Source organism: Simochromis diagramma, unplaced genomic scaffold (assembly GCF_900408965.1).
Source record: "Simochromis diagramma unplaced genomic scaffold, fSimDia1.1 OVJJ01000302.1, whole genome shotgun sequence".
Classification (NCBI taxonomy): Eukaryota; Metazoa; Chordata; class Actinopteri; order Cichliformes; family Cichlidae; genus Simochromis; species Simochromis diagramma.
The window spans coordinates 8718869-8741755 of record NW_024386792.1 but is presented as its reverse complement, the minus strand read 5'-3'; the positions used below and the strand labels follow the sequence as shown (position 1 = coordinate 8741755).

The window sequence follows — 22887 nt, the reverse complement described above, 5'->3', positions numbered from 1 at the left end:
TTTAATTTTCTGCTTGATTTAATCGATTTGAATTTAAAAGACTTAACATGGCGCCTCCTTTTCTACCTTACCTTCGATCGCTACGCTCATTAAAAAAAAAATTAAAAAAAATACAAAAACCCAAAACGATTGTGTCAACACAAACTGAGTCACCTAGTATGTAGGCTTACCTGTATGGGCTGTTATACTCCACCGCTCCGTCAAGTTTTTTCCCTTCTTTCTGCCACTCCCTTCACTTCCATCCTGCAACACAGATAGCCCCGCCTTTCGGCCACTCCTGTGTGAGATTCTGAGTTTAATGCTCCCTCCGCTCCTTCTCGGTTGCCGGGGGACGTGCTTTACTGACTACCTTTTGCGTTGTTTCTACACGACGCGTAAAATTCTCTTCAGGAAAATCGAGACTGCTGCAGTTTCACCTTTAATTTCTCCCGAACTACACTGAAGTCCCCAGGTAAGCCCAACCCAGGCGAACTTTTAGTCAACAGGTGCTTTTACCTGGTTCGCCCATAAAACTTGGCAGTTTTATTTTTTCATACAGGTGGCTGATATTGATGAAGAAGACAGGTTACAGGCTACTTTCTTACCTTTTCTTTTAAAGCTCAGCGGCTGTCCCCATCCCCCTCGAGGTGTAGGTGTAGTCAGGTTGCTATCTTATGCTGTGTTCACGTCCCTTGCGAAATATCCACGCCGAAAATGTCTCTCTTTAGCCGAGAATCATTGTTTCGCATTTTTTCCTTAAATTTAAAAGCTGATCCATTTTGCAGAGTTGGATATGTGTGTGTGTGCGTGTGTGTGTGGTGGGCAGCTTTATTCATACATTTTTCCTCATAAAAATATAATTTTTGGTCCCTGGATTTTTGCGCTTCTTGACTTGAAGGATTAACCTTTTCACCCATGACTTAAGCTATGATCGATATATATATAGAGAGCTACAAAACATATAAAGTCCTGTAGAAATAAGCAAACACGACCACTACTACATTGGTGTTTTGTTTTTTTGGTTTTTTTTGAGTTAGCTTACTTATCACACATGATATCAGATCTGTTGGCCGGACTTTGACGTTCCATTACAGATGTTTAGAGTTTACAGTTTAATATCACGTGTCCAGTGGACTGTCTTATATGACCTTAAGCTAAGGTATTTCAATACCAGGCATAAAGACTGCGATTCTCTGTGACTTTTTTTTCCTTGTGGGAGGGCCAACATCAGAGCACCTGTTAAGCCAGTCCTGTTCCTCCGACGCAAAGTGATCACCTGACATTTTTCTTTTTCTTGACTGCTCAGTCTCTGTCAGGCCAGAGGTAGTTATGTCACTCTTGCGTGTGTGACAGTCACTGCTAAACAGACCAAAGTAAGTCCAACTTGAATTTCGATTGGGATGAATTTCGTCCTCAGAAATTCTTTGCGGTATTGATTTAACAGTCAGACTGTTGGTTTGTGTTATGACGTGTGCCTTTGCTCAAATCTTACCCTTATTATAAGGGATAAAAGGATATCCCTCCTAGACTGTGACAGCCTGCCTTACTTAACAAACTGTGTTCCCACTTACTTAGGGCCAATCCTATTTTGTTTCCCCATTGATAATATTTTTAAGCAAATAGGGGAATTTAATACCATCACTATCACATTCATCACTTCTTTCTTATTTCTGGTTCACCTCGGTTGCTGGAACACATTGGCTTTATCCCAGTTTCCTTTTTATTTTATCCTTCTTTATTTCCTGACACAATGTTTATCTCTTGAAAAAGACAGACCATGTCTGACCACATTGATTGGTGCTTCCTTATCTGTAGTTCACATTAATGAGATACAGTCACTGTAAACTCATTCGCTCTGTCTTTGTTTATTTGCTGACATAATGTTTTAAAAGACGGAGCCTGTCCGACCTGTTCTCGTGTAGCAGTGCCATAATCATGATGAAAGGGAGGGAGCAGTAAGGGTAGTCGCGTGTTCAGAATCAAGGTAAAGGTGAGGGGAAAATACCTTATACTGGACAAAAAGCTGTGATTTTTCCCTTTGTCAGTAGAGAACACGTTGTCCCTGAGCAGATCTAAAGGCTCTTGACCTTTACTTATCTGTGAAGTGCTCTTGCATCACCTTCCATCTTAGAGTTAACAGTACAAACTATTGTTTCCAGATATCACAGAATTTCAACTAACCTTTTATATACTCGACCTGTTATAACTTTTCACACATATGTGCACTTGCATTTTTTTTGTTGATGACACTTGTATGCAGCCACTAGGCCCAGATACGTGTTGCTATGTCAAATTTCATTATGAGGGTTTAACCTCAGGCATGATTTAAAAGAAAAGGATTGCATCACACCTTTCAGCAGGTTACGAAGCCGTCTTCCGCCAGTAGTCACCAGCTAGCCGAGCAATAGGACTTCAAAGCTACCATCATCTGGATGTCTGAGCCCATTTAATCTTTTAGATTGTTTTTTCTTTGATTTTTCTAAAATTCAAGCGTTATTACCTCAGGCTAGCCAGTCTTGCCCTTCAAGGTCCTCAGCTGGGTTCTTTTTTTTTGCAGCAAATAAACCTAAGACCAGTTTATCTTGCTTCACTTGAGAGATATGAGCCAAAAATAAATAGCTAAAGGCTGACTTGTGTTTGACTTAATATCAGCTCTTGGACGTCACTTCTCCGCTCTCACCAGGGTGAATTGAACTAATGAACCCCCACTGTGGAAACAGCAAGGGGCCTCCTGCTGTGTTACATCCCGAAAACGTTAGTCTGCATTAGAGAGTGTTAATCACGGTATAATTACCACATTGTGGCACTGATTGGATAAAAGTGCTTCCTGCCAAAACTATACTTGGTTTGATTTTTAGTAATGCATAAGAGATTATGTGTGCAGAAAATGCTACAAAACAGAGAACCTGAATGGAAGACTAATTTTAAGATAATCACATAGTTAAAGTCCCCCCCTCAAACTATTAAATAGTTTCTTTCTCAGTTACTTTTGTGTTGATTTTGAATAAAAAAATACAAATTATTGTGCAGAAGAGTTGTTATGCTTAGTTTTTTTTTGTTTTTTTTTAGAAATATTTTGTATGTCTGAGCTGTCAGATATTGATCATGCATCATATTCAACGACTGAAACCATTTTTTTCTGTTAAATAACTGTAATTTAGCATCTTCATCAAAACAAAAAACGGAGTCTCTATCTTTTGGATTAAAGAGATGGTGCGTTGTGGAAGATTAACTGTTGCAGATACATTAAATTTAGATTTTTCTTTAAATGACCAATACTGTTAATTTAGAGCAGCTGTGGCATAAGCCTTACATTGGGTGGTGGACTAATAAACTTGTTAAACACTGTACAAAGTTTATCTCGTTAAGCTTAATAGTTTATTAATCATTGTTAATTATCATGTAAATCTAAAGGAAATCAGTATCCTGCATGGGCAGACTAAGATGTTAATTGTAGATTTTTGCAGCCATTACTGCCTACATCACATTTGTCTGATTACCTTTGTATATTTTAACAGCGGCTTAGCTCGTAAGATGAATCGCACAATATCAAAAGTATCAACATTACACTGATTTATCTCCCAGCATTCCCCTGCTGACTATTATCTTACAAACTACAATAGCTGTCTTCCCAAGGTTTGCTCTAATCTTCCCCATCTCATTTTGTCTCCATCCATATAATCCCATAATATTATATCCTTCAATTCTCTGAATCCAGATCACTTCCTCAGCTGTCCCTGCACACACGGTAACCAGACTCCATTGTTGGTAACCTAAGTCATGACGCATCTTAGTCCTCAGTAGACATTGGCTGGTTTCTATAGTTACCATCAACAGTCTGTGCTGAGAAGTGTCTGTAACAACATGCTGAGGCTATTTTAATGCAAAATGGTGACACCCTTTAGTCCTCTTCATACCTTGCCTTGAAGAGAGAAACTCCATATTGTGGTTAAACAAGTGTTTTCCTATTATGATTGAATGCTATAAGGCGAGCAGAATCAACAGGTGCAATTGTAATACAATCGGGAGATATTACTTGTGCCACGACAAAACAAAATGTAGGAGATGTATTGTGGGGCAGAGAGGATATCATAAATGGCTCACCCTTGAAAGGCTTCCAGACCAACATACAACTGTCTATATTCATCTATAGGTATTTAAATAGCACCCATACATTTCCCTTGGATGTGATCACCACACAGCTACCTGTAGCAACTTATGGGTTAGGCACTGTAGATAAATGTAACCTGCGTAGTGGACGACCCTCCATAAAAAGGCTTTCACTGTTAATCATTAATCCAAATGAGAGGGGCCGAGAGAGAGAGCAAGAGAATGGGTGTAGGCATATAGGGCACAGGCTATGAAATGGAGGCTCAATAATAGTTCTTTGTGTTTGTATTTGTGAATAGGGCGGCTGGAGGTTCAGAATGACGTTGGTGCTACCCACACCATGTCAGCGACAGTTGCGCACAGGGTGATTAGAAATGGAGCGGTGGAATCGAAGTACGTCAGAAGAAAGAAGAAGTTGATAAGGAAATGTAATGTTTTGATGCCAGAAAAATGAAACGGCACAAAAGCTGAGACCTTGTAATTTCTTCATATGGATTTGTATGTATGAGAGAACTGAAAGAAAATTTATACAGCTGAATTCATTTCCAGGCTTGAAGTTCAATGAACAGGAAATAAGATTTTCAACTCTCTGAATCATGCTCTGCTGATAGAGATAAAGGTTTATCTCGACTAAATAAACTCGTCTAATTAGTAATTTTCCATCAGCCTCCTCCTTGAAGGTGCAAAGCACACAGACAAATAACTCCTAGTAAACATAAAGTTTTATGATGCATTGCTTTTGGATAAACAGTGATCTGTATCTGTATTATAATATTGCATTGGAATGTCTGTACTGTGTATTTTGCAGCTGTAATCCTAATATTGCTCTTTTTATTATTATTATTGTTTCAGCCATGCTACTACCCTCATCACTCCTACTCCTCCTGGGCCTCCTCACATGGAGTCCCAGTACGACAAGAGCCGCTAAAGTGATTGTGGTCCCACCCATCATGTTTGAATCGCACCTCTACATCTTCAAAACGCTGGCAACAGCTCTACACAAGGAGGGCCACGAGACCCATTTTCTAGTTTCAGAGGGTCGTGAGGTCCCGCCCTCTCCTCACTACCATTTACAGCGCTATCAAGGGATCTTTAACAGCACCACAGCTGACAATTTTCTCCAATCCAAAGTCACCAACATCTTCTCAGGCCGCCTGACATTTCTCGAACTGTTTGACATTCTTGACCACTACTCTCAGAACTGCGATGCTGTCGTTGGCAATACTGAAGTAATGAACCGGCTGAAAGAGGCCAAGTTTGACCTGCTGCTAGTGGACCCCAATGAAATGTGCGGTTTTGTGATTGCTCATATCCTGGGTGTGCAATATGCTGTTTTCAGCACCGGCCTGTGGTACCCTGCAGAGGTTGGAGCCCCGGCCCCGTTATCATACGTACCGGAATTCAACTCGCTGCTGACCGACCGCATGTCCTTGATGCAGAGGATTGCAAACACAGCTGTTTACCTCGTACAGCGCTTTGGAGTCCATTACATCGCACTGCCCAAGTATGACCGGATTATGAAGAAACACGGAGTAAAGCCTCAAGTGGCCATGGCTGACTTGGTGCAGGGAAGCCGGCTGTGGATGCTGTGCACTGACATGGCTCTGGAATTCCCCAGACCCACCCTTCCACATGTGGTGTACATAGGTGGCATCCTCACCAAGCCTCCCAGCCCACTGCCACAGGTCAGTACCAAAAGGGACACAAAGCTGACGAGCTTATTATGAGGGTTGTTCTATTTTGTCATGTCCAAGAGAACTTGTGCAGTCTCCTTTTGGCTAATGCAGCATTTAAACAGCTCGCACAGCAAGGTATTTTGATACATTGATACAAATGTGACCATAGTCTTGAATCAGTCCTTATCCTTCATATGAAACACTGCTGACAGTATCATAAGAAAGCAGCAAATGTTAAAAATCCAACAATTATTGCATTCAAATTTTCAGGTGTGTCACCTCATGCCTTTACATGTCCTATTCTCTTGTACTCAGGCCCAATGCTAAACTTGTATTTGAGATAGGCTTATTCATTTCAAGATCTGAACAATGGAGCCTACATTTCATGAATGCATCTGCATCTAGTGCTCACAGAGGCCTCTATAGGAGCCTGAGCATAAAATGAGCGCTCTTATGCACTGGTGACAGAAGCACTGTAGTACAGCTGGCTCATGGGAACAGAGTTGAAACAGGTCATTATGCAAATATGTGGCTTTATTGGTCAGAATGGGAAGCTGCATTGTTTTTCTAAGTATTATATTTATATTAGTATAATTAGATTAATACAGTAAGTTTTGTTATGGGTGTGGTCTGTGTTTGAGAACCCTGAAGAGTTATGAGAGGTATTATAAAGGCATGAGAAAGGACGTACTCCTTATTTTTTTTCCATTCTTTAGCCTAAATCCATTCTGCAAACTGTTTCTCTTTTGTCACTGAATTATTCAGAGTTAATCAAAGACGCAGCCCTTTTTCAGAAAAGGCCTTAATCTGTTAAACTGTAGTATCATTAAGTAGAAAATAATGGCTAATCCATGTTTGTTATAGCCAGTCATAAGATAAAAATGAAATCGTCACACGAGAATTTGGAGCCAATAAAATGTTGGCTTTTTTTTTTTTTTTTCTCCAAAATAGTTGCCGAGTAATTAACCACTTGTTGAAAAACAACCCTTTGGGAACTTGCAAAAGCTTGGCTGCAACGTTCCTCTTGAATTTCAATCAAATTCACACATCTCTAGTTAATGAATTGTTTTTCTGCACTTTTATCTCTTGAAACCACTTCCTCTTTATGTCTTCACAGTTTGCTGTTATTCACACTAGCTTGTTTCCATTATCTATTGTTTTTTATCACTTGTGATATTTTCTAATCACAATGTGCTACAAAGTGACCCTTTCTAGAAAAGTCTGGTGTGATGATTGGTTTAGGTTCAATGTACACGGCAGATTTTGAGCAAAAGGGGGAAGGGTGTTGAGGAGAGGCGGGTAGTGATGGGGGGGTTAGTCCAGCGTTTGGACATTGCGAGCGCGGGCTGTCGGTATCTGCTGCGGAGGGTTTTAGGAATGCCACACCAGCCAATGGGGAGTATTGTGCAGTGTTGTGTGGAGGGTTATAATGGAAGTGGAGGGAGAACGAGGTCATTGTTCTAACCCTAACTCTGGGGACACTGAGACTCTTTTATGGGGTCACTAAGGCCGCGTTGTAGGGACAGTAGGGGGTATGCTGCTGGGACACAGAGCCCAGTGTGCCCGTGAAGCTGCTCTGTGCCAGGGCAGCCTTAGCTCCTGCAGCTGGACCGTTAGCCTCCCTCTCTCCCTACTTGTCCGGCAATCCTGTCTCTCCAACATGGCTGCTCCCTGATCGGTCCCCAACCACTGTTAGTCAGTCCATCCTCACTTTTACAAAAATAGTTTGTCCAATAGTAAAATATAATGGTTTCTTAAGTGCACATCAGGACACGCCCCATGGTTGGGTTAATATCCAACTGCCTGTTGTCCTTTCAACAACCTGTAAGAGCAAATATATTTTTAGAGATGTGTAAATGCCTGTAAATTAATAAAAAGCTGGGCATAACATATGATGCTAAAGTACACAGACTTGTTGACATTTAAGGTCTTCTTGTATGACTTTTCCTTATAATATTGCTAAGAATCTCAATAACTGTCAACTCTCAGCTCTAGCTCAACACAACCTAAAAGGAGACTTCACATCTTTTTAAAATTAATTACCTACCAACTGAAATTCTCAGACAACTAAATTAGCAAAATAAAATGACAACAATCATAGACAAAAAAGCAACTGCAAACAGCCAACATAGATTAGTCCAGTCATCCAACCCTAGCAAACCCAAACTCAAATGAGTGTTTGTCATGATTTCTTCTTTCAAGTGCCTGTTGAGAAGCACTGTAGTCCAAGTAATGGCAGGCTGTTACTAAAAAAAGAAAAAGACCCCCCCCCAAAAAAAAAAAAAAAAAAAAAAAAAACAGCACCACATGGCACCACATGTTGCAGGTTTGCTCATGGAAGACTCCTCGTTTTTTACAGGAAGAGTGCTTTAAAAGCGTATGGTATTGGATTTATATGTAGATTTGTGGTTATAATTTGCTCAGTGTAGTTTGTAGGAACCCGTGAGTTCTGTTATTTCAGTTGTAGTGCTGATAGTTTTACATCTTTTATTTGAATAGAGCGAGCATTTAAGGTATTGGATAGTCTCTAATTAGGATAGCTAGAATCTTAGGTTCAACATATCAATAGTACTCAAAAGTTGTTGTTTTTTTTTTTTTTTTTTTTTTGTTTTTTTGTAAAAAGGCTTTACTTGGAAAATGATACCATAAAAGGTAATGTTTTAACCTTGTTGTAACTCATAGAGATAATACTATACCTTGCCAGCCTCAAACTTGCAAAGACTGTTAAACATTCAATTAGTAATTATAACTTGGAGCACAGAAATACCCAACTTGGCTTTAAATAATACAGAAGTGCTCAAAAACAAACATTCATGGGTTAATGACGTCTGCTCCAGTCCACCATTATGGATAACTATACTCAAATTTATTGTTACCCTGGTGATTTCACTCTCCTACATGGCCAACTGTAGGCACCAGGGTTGCTTCCAGTAAAGGCAATTCAAATGAAGGGATCTCTTGAAAGGGATCTGTGACATTGCTTCTTGATAGAGGCCTCTGCTGAGTTTTCTTCGAGCAACAAGAAGTCCTGTTTTTCTTAGAAACTTTAAATATATCAAACCTTAGAATTTCAAACTAAAATGTAAGCCTGCTTTAGCATCTACTTGCCAACCAGTTGGAGAATCCACTTTTGTTTTTTTTCTCCCACTGACCCGTGGTTGTCAGGTGGTAACTGATTCTGTCTCTTTGGAGCTTTAGCAGTTATCATTTTCACCGTGACAGGCAGCAACCCTCCTGACCATTTAGGAATATACATTTGTTCCTTGCAATTGGTGATTGACTGTGGTTTCTAACTGGCCTTAGGCCTGTGCGACCGGAGCCTTACGTATATTACCATCTATGTGAGTTTATATTTTGAATAGGTGAAAATGTGCTATAAAAGACTTGTGTACATATTGAATGTTATTTAGCGTCAGTTTTTCTGGGCTTGGTTGCTGATGATCAGGAATGACTAATGTTTTTTGATTGCACCTATATCAACAGCTCATACACAGAAAAATCTGACAGTAGTACAAAGTTGATACTAAATGGTTGAGGTTGTCGAGTATTAAGTTTTTTGTTAATTAACATATAATTTCATTCTAAAAATCAAAGGATTTGAGCTTAGATGTATCTCTACAGAGTTTTCAGGCTGGAATATGTTATTGGGTTTTAGAGCCTCTGTACTTATCAGCCTTCAGACATAATTACCGGTTGTTCTAACATTATTAAAAAAGTAGTTTAGTGTACTGCGTTTTCGTATTAAAGTTAGATTGTAGCATTTATTCAGTCTTATACTGTCATCCTACATTTATATGCAAACCTGTCAAAATGGATGTGCACAATAAACTCTGCTATATCAGTACAATAAATGCTATCGTCACATTGGCGTGACTGCAAACCTTCGCAGATAACTAAAACAGTGTTTAAAGTTTATGTGACTTAGTCATGCTTTATTGACGCTGATGTCATGTATTTGTTCTTAAGGCTCTAAAAGAAAATCCTGAGTTAAATTGAAGCACTTTCAAATATGAAATACATGTTGTTGTTTTTTTGTGTTTTTTTTTTTTTTTAAAGCTGTACTTTATCCCTCCCTGGTCTTTTTTTCTCATGTTCCTACAGGATTTTGAAGACTGGGTGAAAGACACAGAAGAGCACGGCTTTGTAGTTGTGTCATTTGGAGCCGGCGTAAAGTACCTTTCCAGTGACATTGCTCACAAACTAGCAGGTGCCCTTGCCAGACTGCCCCAACGTGTTATCTGGAGGTAAAGAATCTACTTTCAATTTAAAAGATGTGAATAGAACTTTCTAAAACCTAAAATTAACAACAGTCTTCCACTAGGCATTTTTTTTTCTTTTCTGTTTCTTTTTTTGGTTGTTTGTTGTGTTTTATGGGGAAACCTGCAGTGGTGGTAAAACGTGTATGCCCTCTTCCTGATTTTCTGTGTTTCTGTATGTTTGTCTCACTTAAATGCTTCAGATCATCAACCAAATTTAAATATTAGACAAAGATAACGCAAGTTAACGTAGTTTCTAAATGAAGGTGTTATGATATAAATTAACTGCTGTGTATCACATGTTCGGAAAGCCACACCTGTTCTCGATAATCTCGAAATGATTTAAATAAAACCTGCCTGATAAAGTGGAGTAGACCAAAACATTCTCAAAGGTTAATTCAGGAACAAATGAGAAACAAAGTAATTGGGATCTCTCAGTCTGGAAAAGGTTATGAAGCCATTTCTAAAGCTGTGGGACTCCAGCAAACCACAGTGAGAGTCATTATCCACAAATGGTGGAAACATGGAACAATGGTGAACCTTCTCAGGCCGACCAAAATTACAAGAACGGAGCAACGACTCATCTAAGAGGTCACAAAAGACCCCAGAACAACATCCAAAGAACTTTAGGCCTCACTTACCTCTGTTAAGGTCAGTGGCCATTACTCCACCATAAGAAAGAGACATAACATTTTTTACTAGAGGTCATCTGGTAGATCAAATAAAATTGCGCCATGAATGCTGAAACTTGTTCGTGCCACAGTAAAGCTTGATCAGTTGACGGTGACTTTATAGTTTAAGGATGGAAGTACCTTTGCATTTTTTTTCCTTTCTAAATTTAGCCACAAGTAATTCAGCCCGAGTACTGCTCTGATAAACACACTTTTGCATATGTGAATGAGGTGCAGACAATATATGACCATGTGACACGACAGGAGCTACTTCACTTTTAGCCGCAGAACTGCATTTGCAGCATATTCAGTTCTGTTTACTGCTTTCAGGATTAATTAATAACGAGAGGTAGTAGTTTAATGTTACTTTAAAACCATCCATCAACCTTTTAATCATTAACAGGTATATTTGAAAAGCTTGCCATTCATTTACCACATTGACCCACATTTCTATGGATATTTTAACTAAATATGGGATAAAGGATAACTATTTGGTTTAAGGAAATTTTATCACATATTTTTTTTTTTTTTTGTGTAATGTGAATCCAGGAGCAAAGTACTGATTTGCAGTAGATACACTTAACATTACACTGATGGGTATATAATGCAGAACAGGCACCCGCATGTAGAGGGTTGGCAGCTAGTCTGTAGAGGCCTGACTACACAGTTTCCAGTGATGTCATGCAAGTGAACTGTTAACCTTCCATTATGTTTTCCTCTGTGTAAATACAGGTATGTCACTGCATGCTGTCTTTATTAGGTTTTAGGTCAGAGATTTAGGTTTTCTTGTCATGTTTTTTTGTGTTCGGACTGCAAGTACAGATATTTCAGTGATTAGTCTTCATTTTATTGTAACACTTAAGTCTTAAAAAAAGATAATACCACATTGTGCCATTCCTTTTCTCTCGAGTTGGCCTTTGTATACTATCATCACACGTTTAGATCCCACACGTGGTGAAAAAGAAAAGGCAAGAAGTGCAAGGATAAATTTCAGAGTCACTAATAAATAAATAAATAATTTAAAAAAAAAAAGACCTCTGTGCTGACTTTACTGATTATCTTATTGGGATTGTTTTCTTTTCTTTTGGAAAATACAGATTAAACAGATCGCTAAAGCTCAAGGCGAAATAGGACTCCTTTGTTCTTGTCGTGTGCCAGTTTATTCGTGTTAGCTTACTGACCTTCTGTGTCTTAGTAAAATGAGGCCATCGTACATATGCGTGACGTCTTTTATTTAGTTTTGGTGAGAGAGGTGGTAAAGAGGAACAAGTGAACTTACCCATGCAATGTTAAACTGCAAGAATTGACTGTTGTAAAAACTGGGTGGAGGGACCTCAGATGATTCCATTGTGGTTGCAATATTACCTTGATGACTATTTTAAAAAAAAAAAAAAAAAAAAAAAAAAAAAAAAGCACTGTTTTTGTTGTAATGCAGGTTGTGTTTATGTGTGCAACATTTTATGATACGGAATAATCTATTTTGTTGCGTATGGTAAAATGAAACAGATTCCCTATTTTCACTTCCCTAATTTTTCATGGTATGATAATCAGGCTTTTTATACAGGAATCTCATCACAGTAGAGAACAAACAAGATCCTCTTTTAAAGGGCAACAGTTATGTGATATTGTATGTTAATGCAGCTTTTAGTGTCCCTTCTAAACTAAGAGGTTAAAAAGGAAGAAGGTTGATGACAGCATCAGGGAGCCAGCCAAATGAATCGTGTCATTGATAATTGGCTCCATGAATGTAGGCTTTGATGGGCAGGACAGTGAATTGGTGCTTTGTTAAAGACAGATGAAAGAGTTTGGGCTGGGGAGGGAAGCAGACAGAGATGGACAGATGGGAGTCATAATGTAGCATGCATATGCTGAATGTGCGGAAATGCCTCCCCACACAAAAAACACACGAGTATTTAGTCAGTGGCATGATCTGCATATTTTTGAGTCGAGTGCATTATTTTCTTTATTGCAGACCAAGAAGAGAATTGAAAATGGTATTTAAGTAATGAATTTTAAATTCAAAATAAAATACAATGGAATTGTTTTATTTTTGATATATTTAAAATGAACCAAGAAATTATAAGTATTATTTTTTTTCTGTCTTGGAGGTCAGGGTGCCCCAGAAATAAACATGAGACCTAAGGTGATTAAGTTAATGAGTTTTGCTTCAGTTTTTAGTTTGTAAACACTACCTTTAAAATGTGCTGTGTACATATAAAGTGGTGGCAAAATTCAGGTAGGCTGGCTCAGTAAACTTTGTATGTCTTGTGGCTCTAGGAAAATGTCAGCTTATTGGAAAGACTTTTGTTATTTAAGTAAACATACTGTTCCAAGCAGTAAGTCACGTGGCACAACCGCAAGGAATTCCACCTGATCAATGATGGTGATGTTCTTTGAAGCTCTATAGGTACTTGCAATGCTTATGTAATTTTGCAACAAAAAATTTATGTATCACTGTTTTATGTCTCGGGCGCTGTAGACAGTCAAAGGGATTCTTGCCAGAAATGTCAGTCAGAAAAAATATGTAATTAATTTTAATGTTTTGCTTCCACCACTTAACATTTTCAATGTCAAAGACCATAAAAAAAAAAGTATATAAAAATTTTTCTATTGACGCTTACATGCAGACATACACAGGCATTTAGAAGAACCTAAACACCTGTGAGTACAAAAGCACTTTTGCTTTTCAGCTTTTGTTGATGCAAATCAAGTTCATTTGTCTAGGTGCTTTCAACCTCAAGGTAATTCTAAATGCTTTGCATAAAACAATAGATCAAGTCACAACTGCAGATTTGGGGGGCACTGATTTAAAACCACTGCGAGCTGGTGTAGTCCATAAAGCTAGTTTTTATCATTGAATCAAGAAATATTGTTTTGCACATGTAACCATTGATTAAGTTTATGTAATGGCTTAAAGTCCCCTGGAGATATGGTTTGCAGATTTGTGTTTAAGTTGCATAATTACAGTAAGAAATTTTTTACAAACTTGTTTCTTTTTCATTTTCCTTTTATTTATTAATTTTTGGTTTCCATGATTTAAGTTTGAAGTAGCATGCTGTGGATCGTAATGTCATTTTTGTCTGTACTGAGTGCAACTGCCAGTTGACACAACTTCTCCCTGTTACTTAGATTCAAACCAGTTCAGTACTGTGCCAGAAAGACACACCCACATTTCCAGTCAGTCTAGAAGTATGTTAAAAATTTTCTGAAGTGTGTGTTTTTTTTTTTGTTTTTTTTTTTTCTGATATACGATAACCAAAGGCATTTATAAAACTCATAATAAACGTATCTACATTTAGAGTTTTTACCATGACGCAAGCAACTGCATCGGCAACACTTGAAATTTTAGATCGAACATTATCAACAAAGTAGTTGATTGAGGCCCAAAGAAGCACGAGTGTGAAAGAGAAGTTCAGAATAAATAAATCACTGGTGTGTTTCATGTCGTTTTGGCATCACCATTTGGTTAAGCAATATGTCTCCCCTGATCAGTTGGCGATATCACAGAGAGCCAGAAACCACTTGACAAGTGTTTTAGTGACCAGTAATTTATTTCTACACTTTGCACACAGAAACTTGCATAGAGGTAAACAATGTAGATTTATTACCTGAGAGTCAGTCCTAGAGTTTTTTCGTGATATTAAGGTGTGTGTTTGTATTCTCTTCTCCATTTTTCAATACAAACATGGACCATAGCTAACAGATAAGCATAATACAAAATACTGAGGAAATACAGGGTATAGAGGAGTGCTGGGCTCAGCTGTGGCTCACAGATCAGACAATTTAACAATTTGATTGAGTGAGTTTCTGTTCATTACAGATATGATACCAAGGAAAAGGACAAAAGACATTCAAAAGAAGCATGATAAAATCATCAGTGGGTTTTATCAACGTGGAGATGACAGAGCTTCCTCAAACATGATAGCCTCTTTTTGTGCACACAGCTTCACAGTTTGCTTCAAAGTTCAGTTTAGAGTCAGTGACTGTTGCGAGATATTTTTGAGAACAAATACATTCCACTATCTGACCCTTAGACAATGTGACCTCTTGTGTATGCGTACTTCTGTCTTAGATATGGTTAACTGACGATAGGACTCGCACCATTTAACAAAATTAACAAAGACTGGGCCGTTTCATTATCCAGGGGAAGTTACACATTAAGCCAAAGAGAAAAAGATTATCAGTAAAAGAATGTAAACCGAGACGAAGTAAACAAAAAGGTTTTTGAGGCTGGACAAAAAGGGGTGGGAAAAAAATTAGAAATAAGGTAATGTTACCATGTGCTGCTAAAGGTGTTGGCAGGAGGATTGTAACAACTAAATTTGTTAATATAGGTCAGTGTAGATTCACTGTTGCCATAGTATTGGTCTCATTTTTCAAAAGATAAGATTTTCTATATTTTGTGCATGATTCATTTTGTGTATACGTTTTCTTACAGTTTCGAAATGACCTTGTCTGGCTGGCATTTACTATTATCCTCATTTACATATATCACAGCTCTTAGCAGCTAAACAAATGCATTGACCAAACTGTCTCTTTAGTCTGTCGGTTATATCGTTTTTAAAGTTAGTCATTGTGATTTGTCTGGCAGACTAATCCTCGCAATAATGTGAGGGATGAACACAACTCGCATAATCTTTATGGATAACTTCTGATCTCTTAGGACTAAACATCCAAATCTTTGTGTTAAAACACTACATTGTTAAAAAAAAGAATTTGACTGAGCACATTATTGTGGAAATTCACACTAATCATTAAGTGTTCATTAGCAATCAAGGTGAAAGCCTGTGCAGTGAGTGTCATTGTACACTCAGTAGTCCCCATTTGTTCTTTTATATTTTCATAATGTCAATTATTCCCCCCCCAGTATCTTAGAAGTGTTAAGAAATTATACATTGTAGCAGAATGAATCGTAATTAGTAGATGTGGCACTAGACTGCTTGAGCTACATCACCGACACTTTGCCACTGCACCACAGTGCGGAGTTAGTCACTGTGGTTGGAAACAGACTATTTCTGGCCCCACGCTCTACCAACCGTGCTCTATATTACTGACCTCATTTAGCATTTGAAAACTGCAATCAAGAGACAGTGTGACATGCAAACACTTGTGTAGTATGAAGAAACTTGGACTTTCTTACTTGATTTTTACTGGTAAACTCTGGGTAGCACTTTAAAATAATGTCACACTTTATTAAGGTGTTAGCAAGTGCGTTATTCAATCTAATAAATTGTTACTTTACTTAAAGCACCTGAAGCTTTTTTTTTTTTTCTCAATTGGCTTAAATTTAAGATTTTCTTCTCAAAACTAAAATAAATTGCTTCAATGTTTGTCCTCTGCATTGTTTCCTCCTCCTCAGATTCTCTGGCGTGCCACCCAGTAACCTTGGCAACAACACCAAGCTTGTTGATTGGATGCCTCAGAATGACTTATTAGGTAAGGACATGAGATCATTTAAAAAAAACGTAGCATCCAGTTCTTTTATCACCATATTTTGTTTGTGAATCAGATCGAGGTGATTCTAGTTAACTAAAACTGCAAATCAAAATACATGTAGTTAAAAAATCATTGTTCATGTTCATCGAGAAATAAATTAAAAATATATAGAACATGTAATTTTGATCTTGTCTTTGCAAGATTAGTCAAATTTAACAAATATGAGCAGACCTCAGTGCATTTCCTAGAAATGGTAACACTAACATGTATGTGAGTTAACCGTTTCCACAAAGTGTCGTTTGTATTATAATACCCGTTCAGACCTTCTTAAATTCTAATCTGATGAAGAGCCCCCATTACAATAATTTACAATATCAAATATAAAACATTAAAATTACAGAAATGAGTCTGAAAGATGTAAACTTACACTGAAAACTAAATGAAACTAAACTCAAAGAAAATAAAACAAGATTTTAAAAAACTGTAGGAACTCTTCTGTTATTATATTTACCTTGAAAAAAGTAAGAACGTTAATTTTTTGTACTACTGCTTGATGACAAGTTTATACACATCCCTCAGGAGTTGTTGGTTTCACCCTGTGGGTGCGGCTCACTAGGTTTTGTGTAGTATGGATCCCTTCTTCACATACTTATTAACCTCACTAGAAAGAATACACACAGGTTCATTGTGCCTGACAGGGATGAGGAATATGCCACATTCAAAGACTGACAGCAAGGACTTTATTATGCGATGATGTAATGCCATTTTACCTGCAGGACACACACTAGGACAGTGCTCACTGTCCTAGAAGCATTATAAAATTAAAAATAACAATGTATGTTTTTCTGTGGTGTTATGGTTACCCACTGCTCTAAGCCATGGTCATAAAATGTTTTCCTTTTTTTTTTTTTTTTTTTTTGGTTTTCTTTTTGATTGATGCCTGATGTGCTGCTGTTTCAGTTTCTCTAAACTGTTTCTAACCTTAGCAAAACAGCCCCGTCAAAAACTTTATGCCTAACATACAAAAAAAAACCCACCTGTTGTTTCTTGTCATCTAGGTCACGCTAACACAAGAGCGTTCCTGAGCCATGGGGGCTTGAATAGCATCTATGAGGCCATGTATCATGGTGTGCCGGTGGTGGGCGTACCTCTTTTTGGAGACCATTATGATACTATGACGCGCGTAGCAGCCAAAGGAATGGGAATCATGTTGCACTGGAAATACATGACAGAGGAAGACCTCTTTACAGCCCTGAGCAGCGTCATCACAGACACCAGGTTAGTTTGTCTTGTACTGCTTTGTGTATTATTGCTTTTATCAGTGAGATCTGATAAAAGGGTTTTAGGTTTTAGCTTACCTAAAACCTAAAACCCAAGTCAGAGATAACGGGTATTATGAAGTTGGTTATCAACTTTCTCTGTTAGGCTGGGCTCTATGCTTGAGACTCCATTCACATAAAAAGGCGTTTTTCACAGATCATGTGACTGCTGTTCTGCACAAAATGATCCCTCTGAGTGAATGTTATCTGATGGTGCCGATGATGATTAAAAAAACCTGACAAAAATCTTTAATTAACATTAAAAAAATAACAGTAAAATGCAATTGTTGCGATTTAAGACAAGAGATTAATGCTGCAGAAAACAGTTAATCTGGTGATTTAACGCACTGTGGTAAAATAAACATTTTAATTCAGTTTAATTACTGTCAACAGCGCTTTGTGCTGCTGTTTATTTTTAAGATGACAGCCACACATTAGAGCTCTGAAACTTTTAATTGGATACGTTTAAACATTAAATGTTACTGTCCCATAGCCTAATATCGGAGGCGTGGAAATCACTTTAGTTAGTTGCCAGTTAACTTTATTGATTGAACAGATATTCTTGGTGTGTATTTTAGTGGCTGCAATTCAAAAATAGCTACAATACAAAAACATTTATATATTTTCTGCACATGCACATTCTGGCATTGCTACCTACAGTTTGTGCTTCATTTAGTGTTTTTCATAAAGTATGTTTTAACAACCTGCACACGCATTCTCCCTGCAGAGAGTTTACATTGCTCTTAAAACATGCAATAAAAGAGAGAATTGGTGATTCTTTCGGTGAACCTAACCTCCTGACTAGGTTATGTGTTCAACAGTAGTTACTATGGTGATTTAGCAAGATAAAGAAAGCCACACAGGAAACTCTGACTTCGAGCTTTTCCTAGCGTCGTAGCACACCCCCTGGTGACCTTTCATGATATCAGGTCATTGTGATTTAGGGTGTCTATAATATTTCATATTTTAAGCTATATGTTGATTTGGTTGTGACTGCAGTGTTTGTTCAACAAATCTCCTTCCTCATTTTTTTATGCCATCTCACTTTTCCTCTACCTACCAACCTAGGTACCGCCAGCAAGCCCGTTATCTCTCCAATATTCACAAAGATCAACCAGGCCACCCTGTGAGCAGGGCTGTTTACTGGATCGGCTATATTCTCCGTCACAACGGTGCGAGCCACCTGCGCTCAGCTGTATACGAGGTGTCCCTCTACCAGTATTTCCTGCTGGATGTGGTCATTACTGTAGGGGCTGCCATGGCTCTTGCGGTCTTTGCCCTACGCCGGTTGGCACGATTGCTGAGGGGCAGGTCCAGGGACCACAGCAGAGGAGATAACGTCAGAGATGATGGCAGCATGGCCAATGGACATTGCCATAATGAGAACATGGCCAATGGGAAACACAAACGCAACGGCTCCTTGAAAAATGAAAAGAAGATCAATTGATGCTTCGAAAGGTTAGGAGGGATGAGGAAGAAGTTGCCCTACAGACTCAGCTCTAGCTTTTGGTTCACTGGTTTTATGAAAGTTTGGAAAGAAGGCTGTTCTTAGGTCTGCGTCTAGTGGCAACTGCTACTCAGAACAAGCAAGAGGCTGTGGAAAGGATACACAATGCGTCGTGTGAGGACAGAGCAAGACATCGGGTGCTCAAAATCTGTGTGTGTGTGTGTGTGTGTGTGTGTGTGTGAGTGTGAATATGGGTGAATGTGTGTCTGTGTGTGTGTAATGAGGTATATTTAACAAAAACTTTAACAACCACAACAGCAGGTGCAGCAATACATCATTAAATTTGTGAATTCTTTGAGGATGAAACACAGGAAAGACATATTTGGGGACATTATTTCTACCCGTGCGTCTTCTTTCCTGCCTGTTCTCTGTCTTCCTGCCTTCCTTACCAGTGGAAGGATGATGAAGAGGGGGAATCTTGAGCGCCAACCCTCTCATCCTCGAAAAATCAAAACAAAACAAATTAAGATGGCTTTTGAAAGATTTAGCATTAAATGTTTTTAACTGCAGAAGTGTTTGGTGAACTGTAAATAGAGGGTAAAACTATTTATTACTGTACAAATGCATTTTAATGATCAGACTTTTTAACGCGTCTTATTTTTAATTTATTTCATATCTCGGTCGGTGTGACAGCACCATGTACACTCCGAATCCTTAGCCCACATCTGCACTCCACCCTTGTCCTTCATACTCGTGAAACAGACAAACAAAGAAACAGCTGATGGCAGCAGTCAGCGTGAGTATGGCCCAGTCTGCGTGTTCTTTAATTGCATTATCCACAGAATGTACTGTTGTCTTCAGGCTGGCCAGTTTGTTCATGCACTGTTTTCCCTTTTCACAAGGTGGTGCCAACTTGTGACTGCACTTAGCTGTGCGGTCTTTGCATTATCTCTTGACTAACTTTTGTTGTGGTAGAGAGCGACTCTGCCGAACTCTATGTGGCTTGTCCTTGTGAAAAGGTGATCATGTTTTTGTTTTGTTTTTTCTGCAGTAACGATATTACAATATTATGAACAGGCAAAGCAAGATCAGAAAGCTACTTAAGCTCATGTAGTGAGGGGAGGAGTCTGGGCATTACTTACACTCATGATTAGTTGCATCATCAGCCCCATATTTTAATTCTTCAGCCCTCATCTCTCTCTCCTATTTTTTGATGTCATTTCCAGTGCTACACTTCACTTTGTACATCATTCAACTATGATTCAGCTGTTAATGATTTGTTAATAAATGTTTTAATTCTAATGTGTTACAGATGTTTTTAAATTATTCCGTTCAGGTAGATTTCCATTCAGCGCTTCACTTCTGTAAATCTTTTAGAAATGCTGTTGAGGTTTATGTGCAAACTTACCTTCTGTAATTATATTAATTCTGAGTGTGAGGTATTCACATTCTGCACACAGTTACACAGATTTATGGGTACGCAGTCTGCTTGAATACGTGTGTGTGGTTGCTCTGGACTAGGACGGGTGCATGAATGAAGCACAACAGATGTGGTTCACGTGTGGTGTTTGAACAGTGGCACTCACAATATCAAAATATCAATATCAGTTCAAGTGGAGGCTTTGTTTTAATTCAGGGGTCCGAACAAAAACGCTGCATTAACTGTCGAAGTACAACAGTTTAAGCCTGTTTTCTAGGGCTCAAATATAATTGGTAAATAAAATAGTCATTCTTTTAATAAAGGGTTAAAAATTACTTGCACTCAGTAACTACTGATGCCTAGAACCCATGGACATGTCTAAGGTTTTTTCAGTTATTGTCTTCAGTCTTTAGGTTTGCTTTGGAAGTGAAATGCAGCTTAATCAGGTTGAGATCAGAGGGCCGCTTCAGTGATTGCACAATATTCCAGGTCATTAACTTCAAAAACTGGGTTCATTTCACAACGTGCTTTCGGTCATTGTCCGTCTGAACAGTTACCCTTGCTGTCCAGTCAGCTTTGCTGCATTTGGCTAAATATGAGCAGAAAGTATCGATCTGTTGACTTTAGACTGTCCCATCATCAGTAAATACTAGTGACCCAGAGCCACTTGAAACCACTCAAGCCCATTCATTATATTGGCCATACAACGTTATGTTATTGGTTGTGAGTTGTCCCAAATATCGTGTATCTTTTTTTTTCTTTCCATCATTCTGGACATGGTCCACTCTAAGTTTCAACCTGTTGAAGAGTGCAATTCCAGAAGTGGTCTGACTTTTCTAATAGCTTTTATGAAGTTTGGTTGGTTTCTTCTGGTTTTGGTGTTTTTATTGTATAAAGGATCCTGGGATCATACACCTGTTGCCTTCATTTAGCATCCAGGCTTATTTTCCTCTTTACCAAATCCCTGGTTTTTCTTTGTGTATCTAATGAATTTCCTTTGTTTTGGGACCTTGAATGAGGTCTGTTTCAGTTTTATTGAGATTCCTTTTGACCTCATTTCACAGCTATGGTTTCCAAATGCAAATTCCATGCTTGAAATCTATTTTACCTGCTAAATTTATGGGAAGAGGAACAAAAAAAACAAACAAAAAACCTCACACCCGTTCTTTTCAATTATATCTGAGATCTTGAAAATAAGAAACTGCAATGAAAAAAAGGTTTTAATTCTTTAGTTGTTCATGCAGTATTTTTGTTTAACCCTTTGATGATTCAATAACTGCACTTGAGCTGAATCTTGAAGAGTCAAGTCAAAACTATCCAAAACTCTGGCCATGACTGTATATGACCTAACTGTTGTCACTATTTCTACTCTTTAAATTTTTGCCACTGTGCCTGCTAATTGTAAATGCAGGTAACAGAGTGGTATTTAAAAGGGACAAAAAGGATTGACATAGTTCAAACTATAGAAATAAACCCCTCATTTACAATGAATAATGATGTGTCAAAGTGATAACTGTCCCTGTGGGGAAATTCTCTTTTGCTGAGTTCAAAGTACAAGGCCAGTCGAAGATCATCTTTAGAGTCTGCAGGGTTTCATTATCCTTCTAATTTGTATTTTAGAAGGTGCTCGTAGGCATAGGAGAAGAAAAAAAATCACGAACGTGGGATCTTTAGTTGATTTATCAAACTACCAAGCTACACATACTGTGCTTCTTCTTGTTCTTCTACCTTTTTTTTTTTTTATGGATGGAATCATAGCAGAGGGACTGTTTACCAACAACAACAACCTTAATGTAATGGCAACGGAACATTTAACCTAGTCAACGTTGTTAAGAACAAAATGTTCACAAATACTTTAAAATATTTCAGAGAAGTTTTATGACCTTCCTTTCTCTGTGAGCTATAACATCACTTGCACAGCCCAACCCAGCCCATGGTGGGTATGGCTGATGGGCCTGCTAGTGCTATGCAAGCTATGAACAGGATCTGAAGAGAAAATGTTTGTAAAGATGGTTGTTTTTTTTAGTTTTTCAGTATTAATAATGTTGTACCCTACATACTTAAATGTCCCAACTTTATGTTTCAGTAAATATAAAGTCGAGTGTATCTGTTCTCGTGATGTCTATATTTTACCTGCTTGAATAACTGATCATTGCTCTGTTTTCTGTAGTGTACTAGCTTGTTCCCTTTGTCCACATCTTTGTCTTTCTCTTTAATTCCTTGTGTATTCTGCCGTCTTTTGCGCCGTCCTTACCTGTCCTCACTTCACTGTAGTTGGTTCGACATTATTTTACTTTCATTTTAAATCTAGGCAAAAAAAAAAGTCCTCACTTGTTCTGTCATGTGTGTCCATGTTGTAAATAGATTGTAAACAAAATGCTAATGCTGAATAAAAAAAGCATATTTTGTTTGCAGAGATGACTGAAACTTTTTTTTCCCGCGCTTCCTACAGTGTCGCATATAATTTCTCGCCAAACTAAAATATAGAAGAATAAGAAAAACAAAATCATATCGTTATAAACTGTTACATGCCCTCGATGCCACTGTGCAGCAGTATTGAACAGAGGAGCGCA

The 22887-nt window shown here is 38.2% G+C and overlaps 1 protein-coding gene across 2 annotated transcripts; it reads left to right on the top strand.

Annotated features, from left to right (window-relative positions):
- Positions 1-312: 312 nt before the first annotated feature.
- On the top strand, positions 313-22637 carry ugt8 (UDP glycosyltransferase 8). 2 transcript variants are annotated; one of them, XM_040024211.1, is made up of 6 exons: positions 313-451; positions 4942-5774; positions 9867-10009; positions 16052-16128; positions 17187-17406; positions 18516-18894. In XM_040024211.1, the coding sequence occupies exons 2-6, from the start codon at positions 4944-4946 to the stop codon at positions 18892-18894; spliced, it is 1650 nt and encodes a 549-aa protein (XP_039880145.1). In that variant the 5' UTR covers positions 313-451; positions 4942-4943. The 2 variants fall into 2 exon arrangements, with proteins under 2 accessions (XP_039880145.1, XP_039880144.1); XM_040024210.1 differs by lacking the exon at positions 313-451 and having other exon boundaries at positions 4944-5774; positions 18516-22637.
- Positions 22638-22887: the final 250 nt, after the last annotated feature.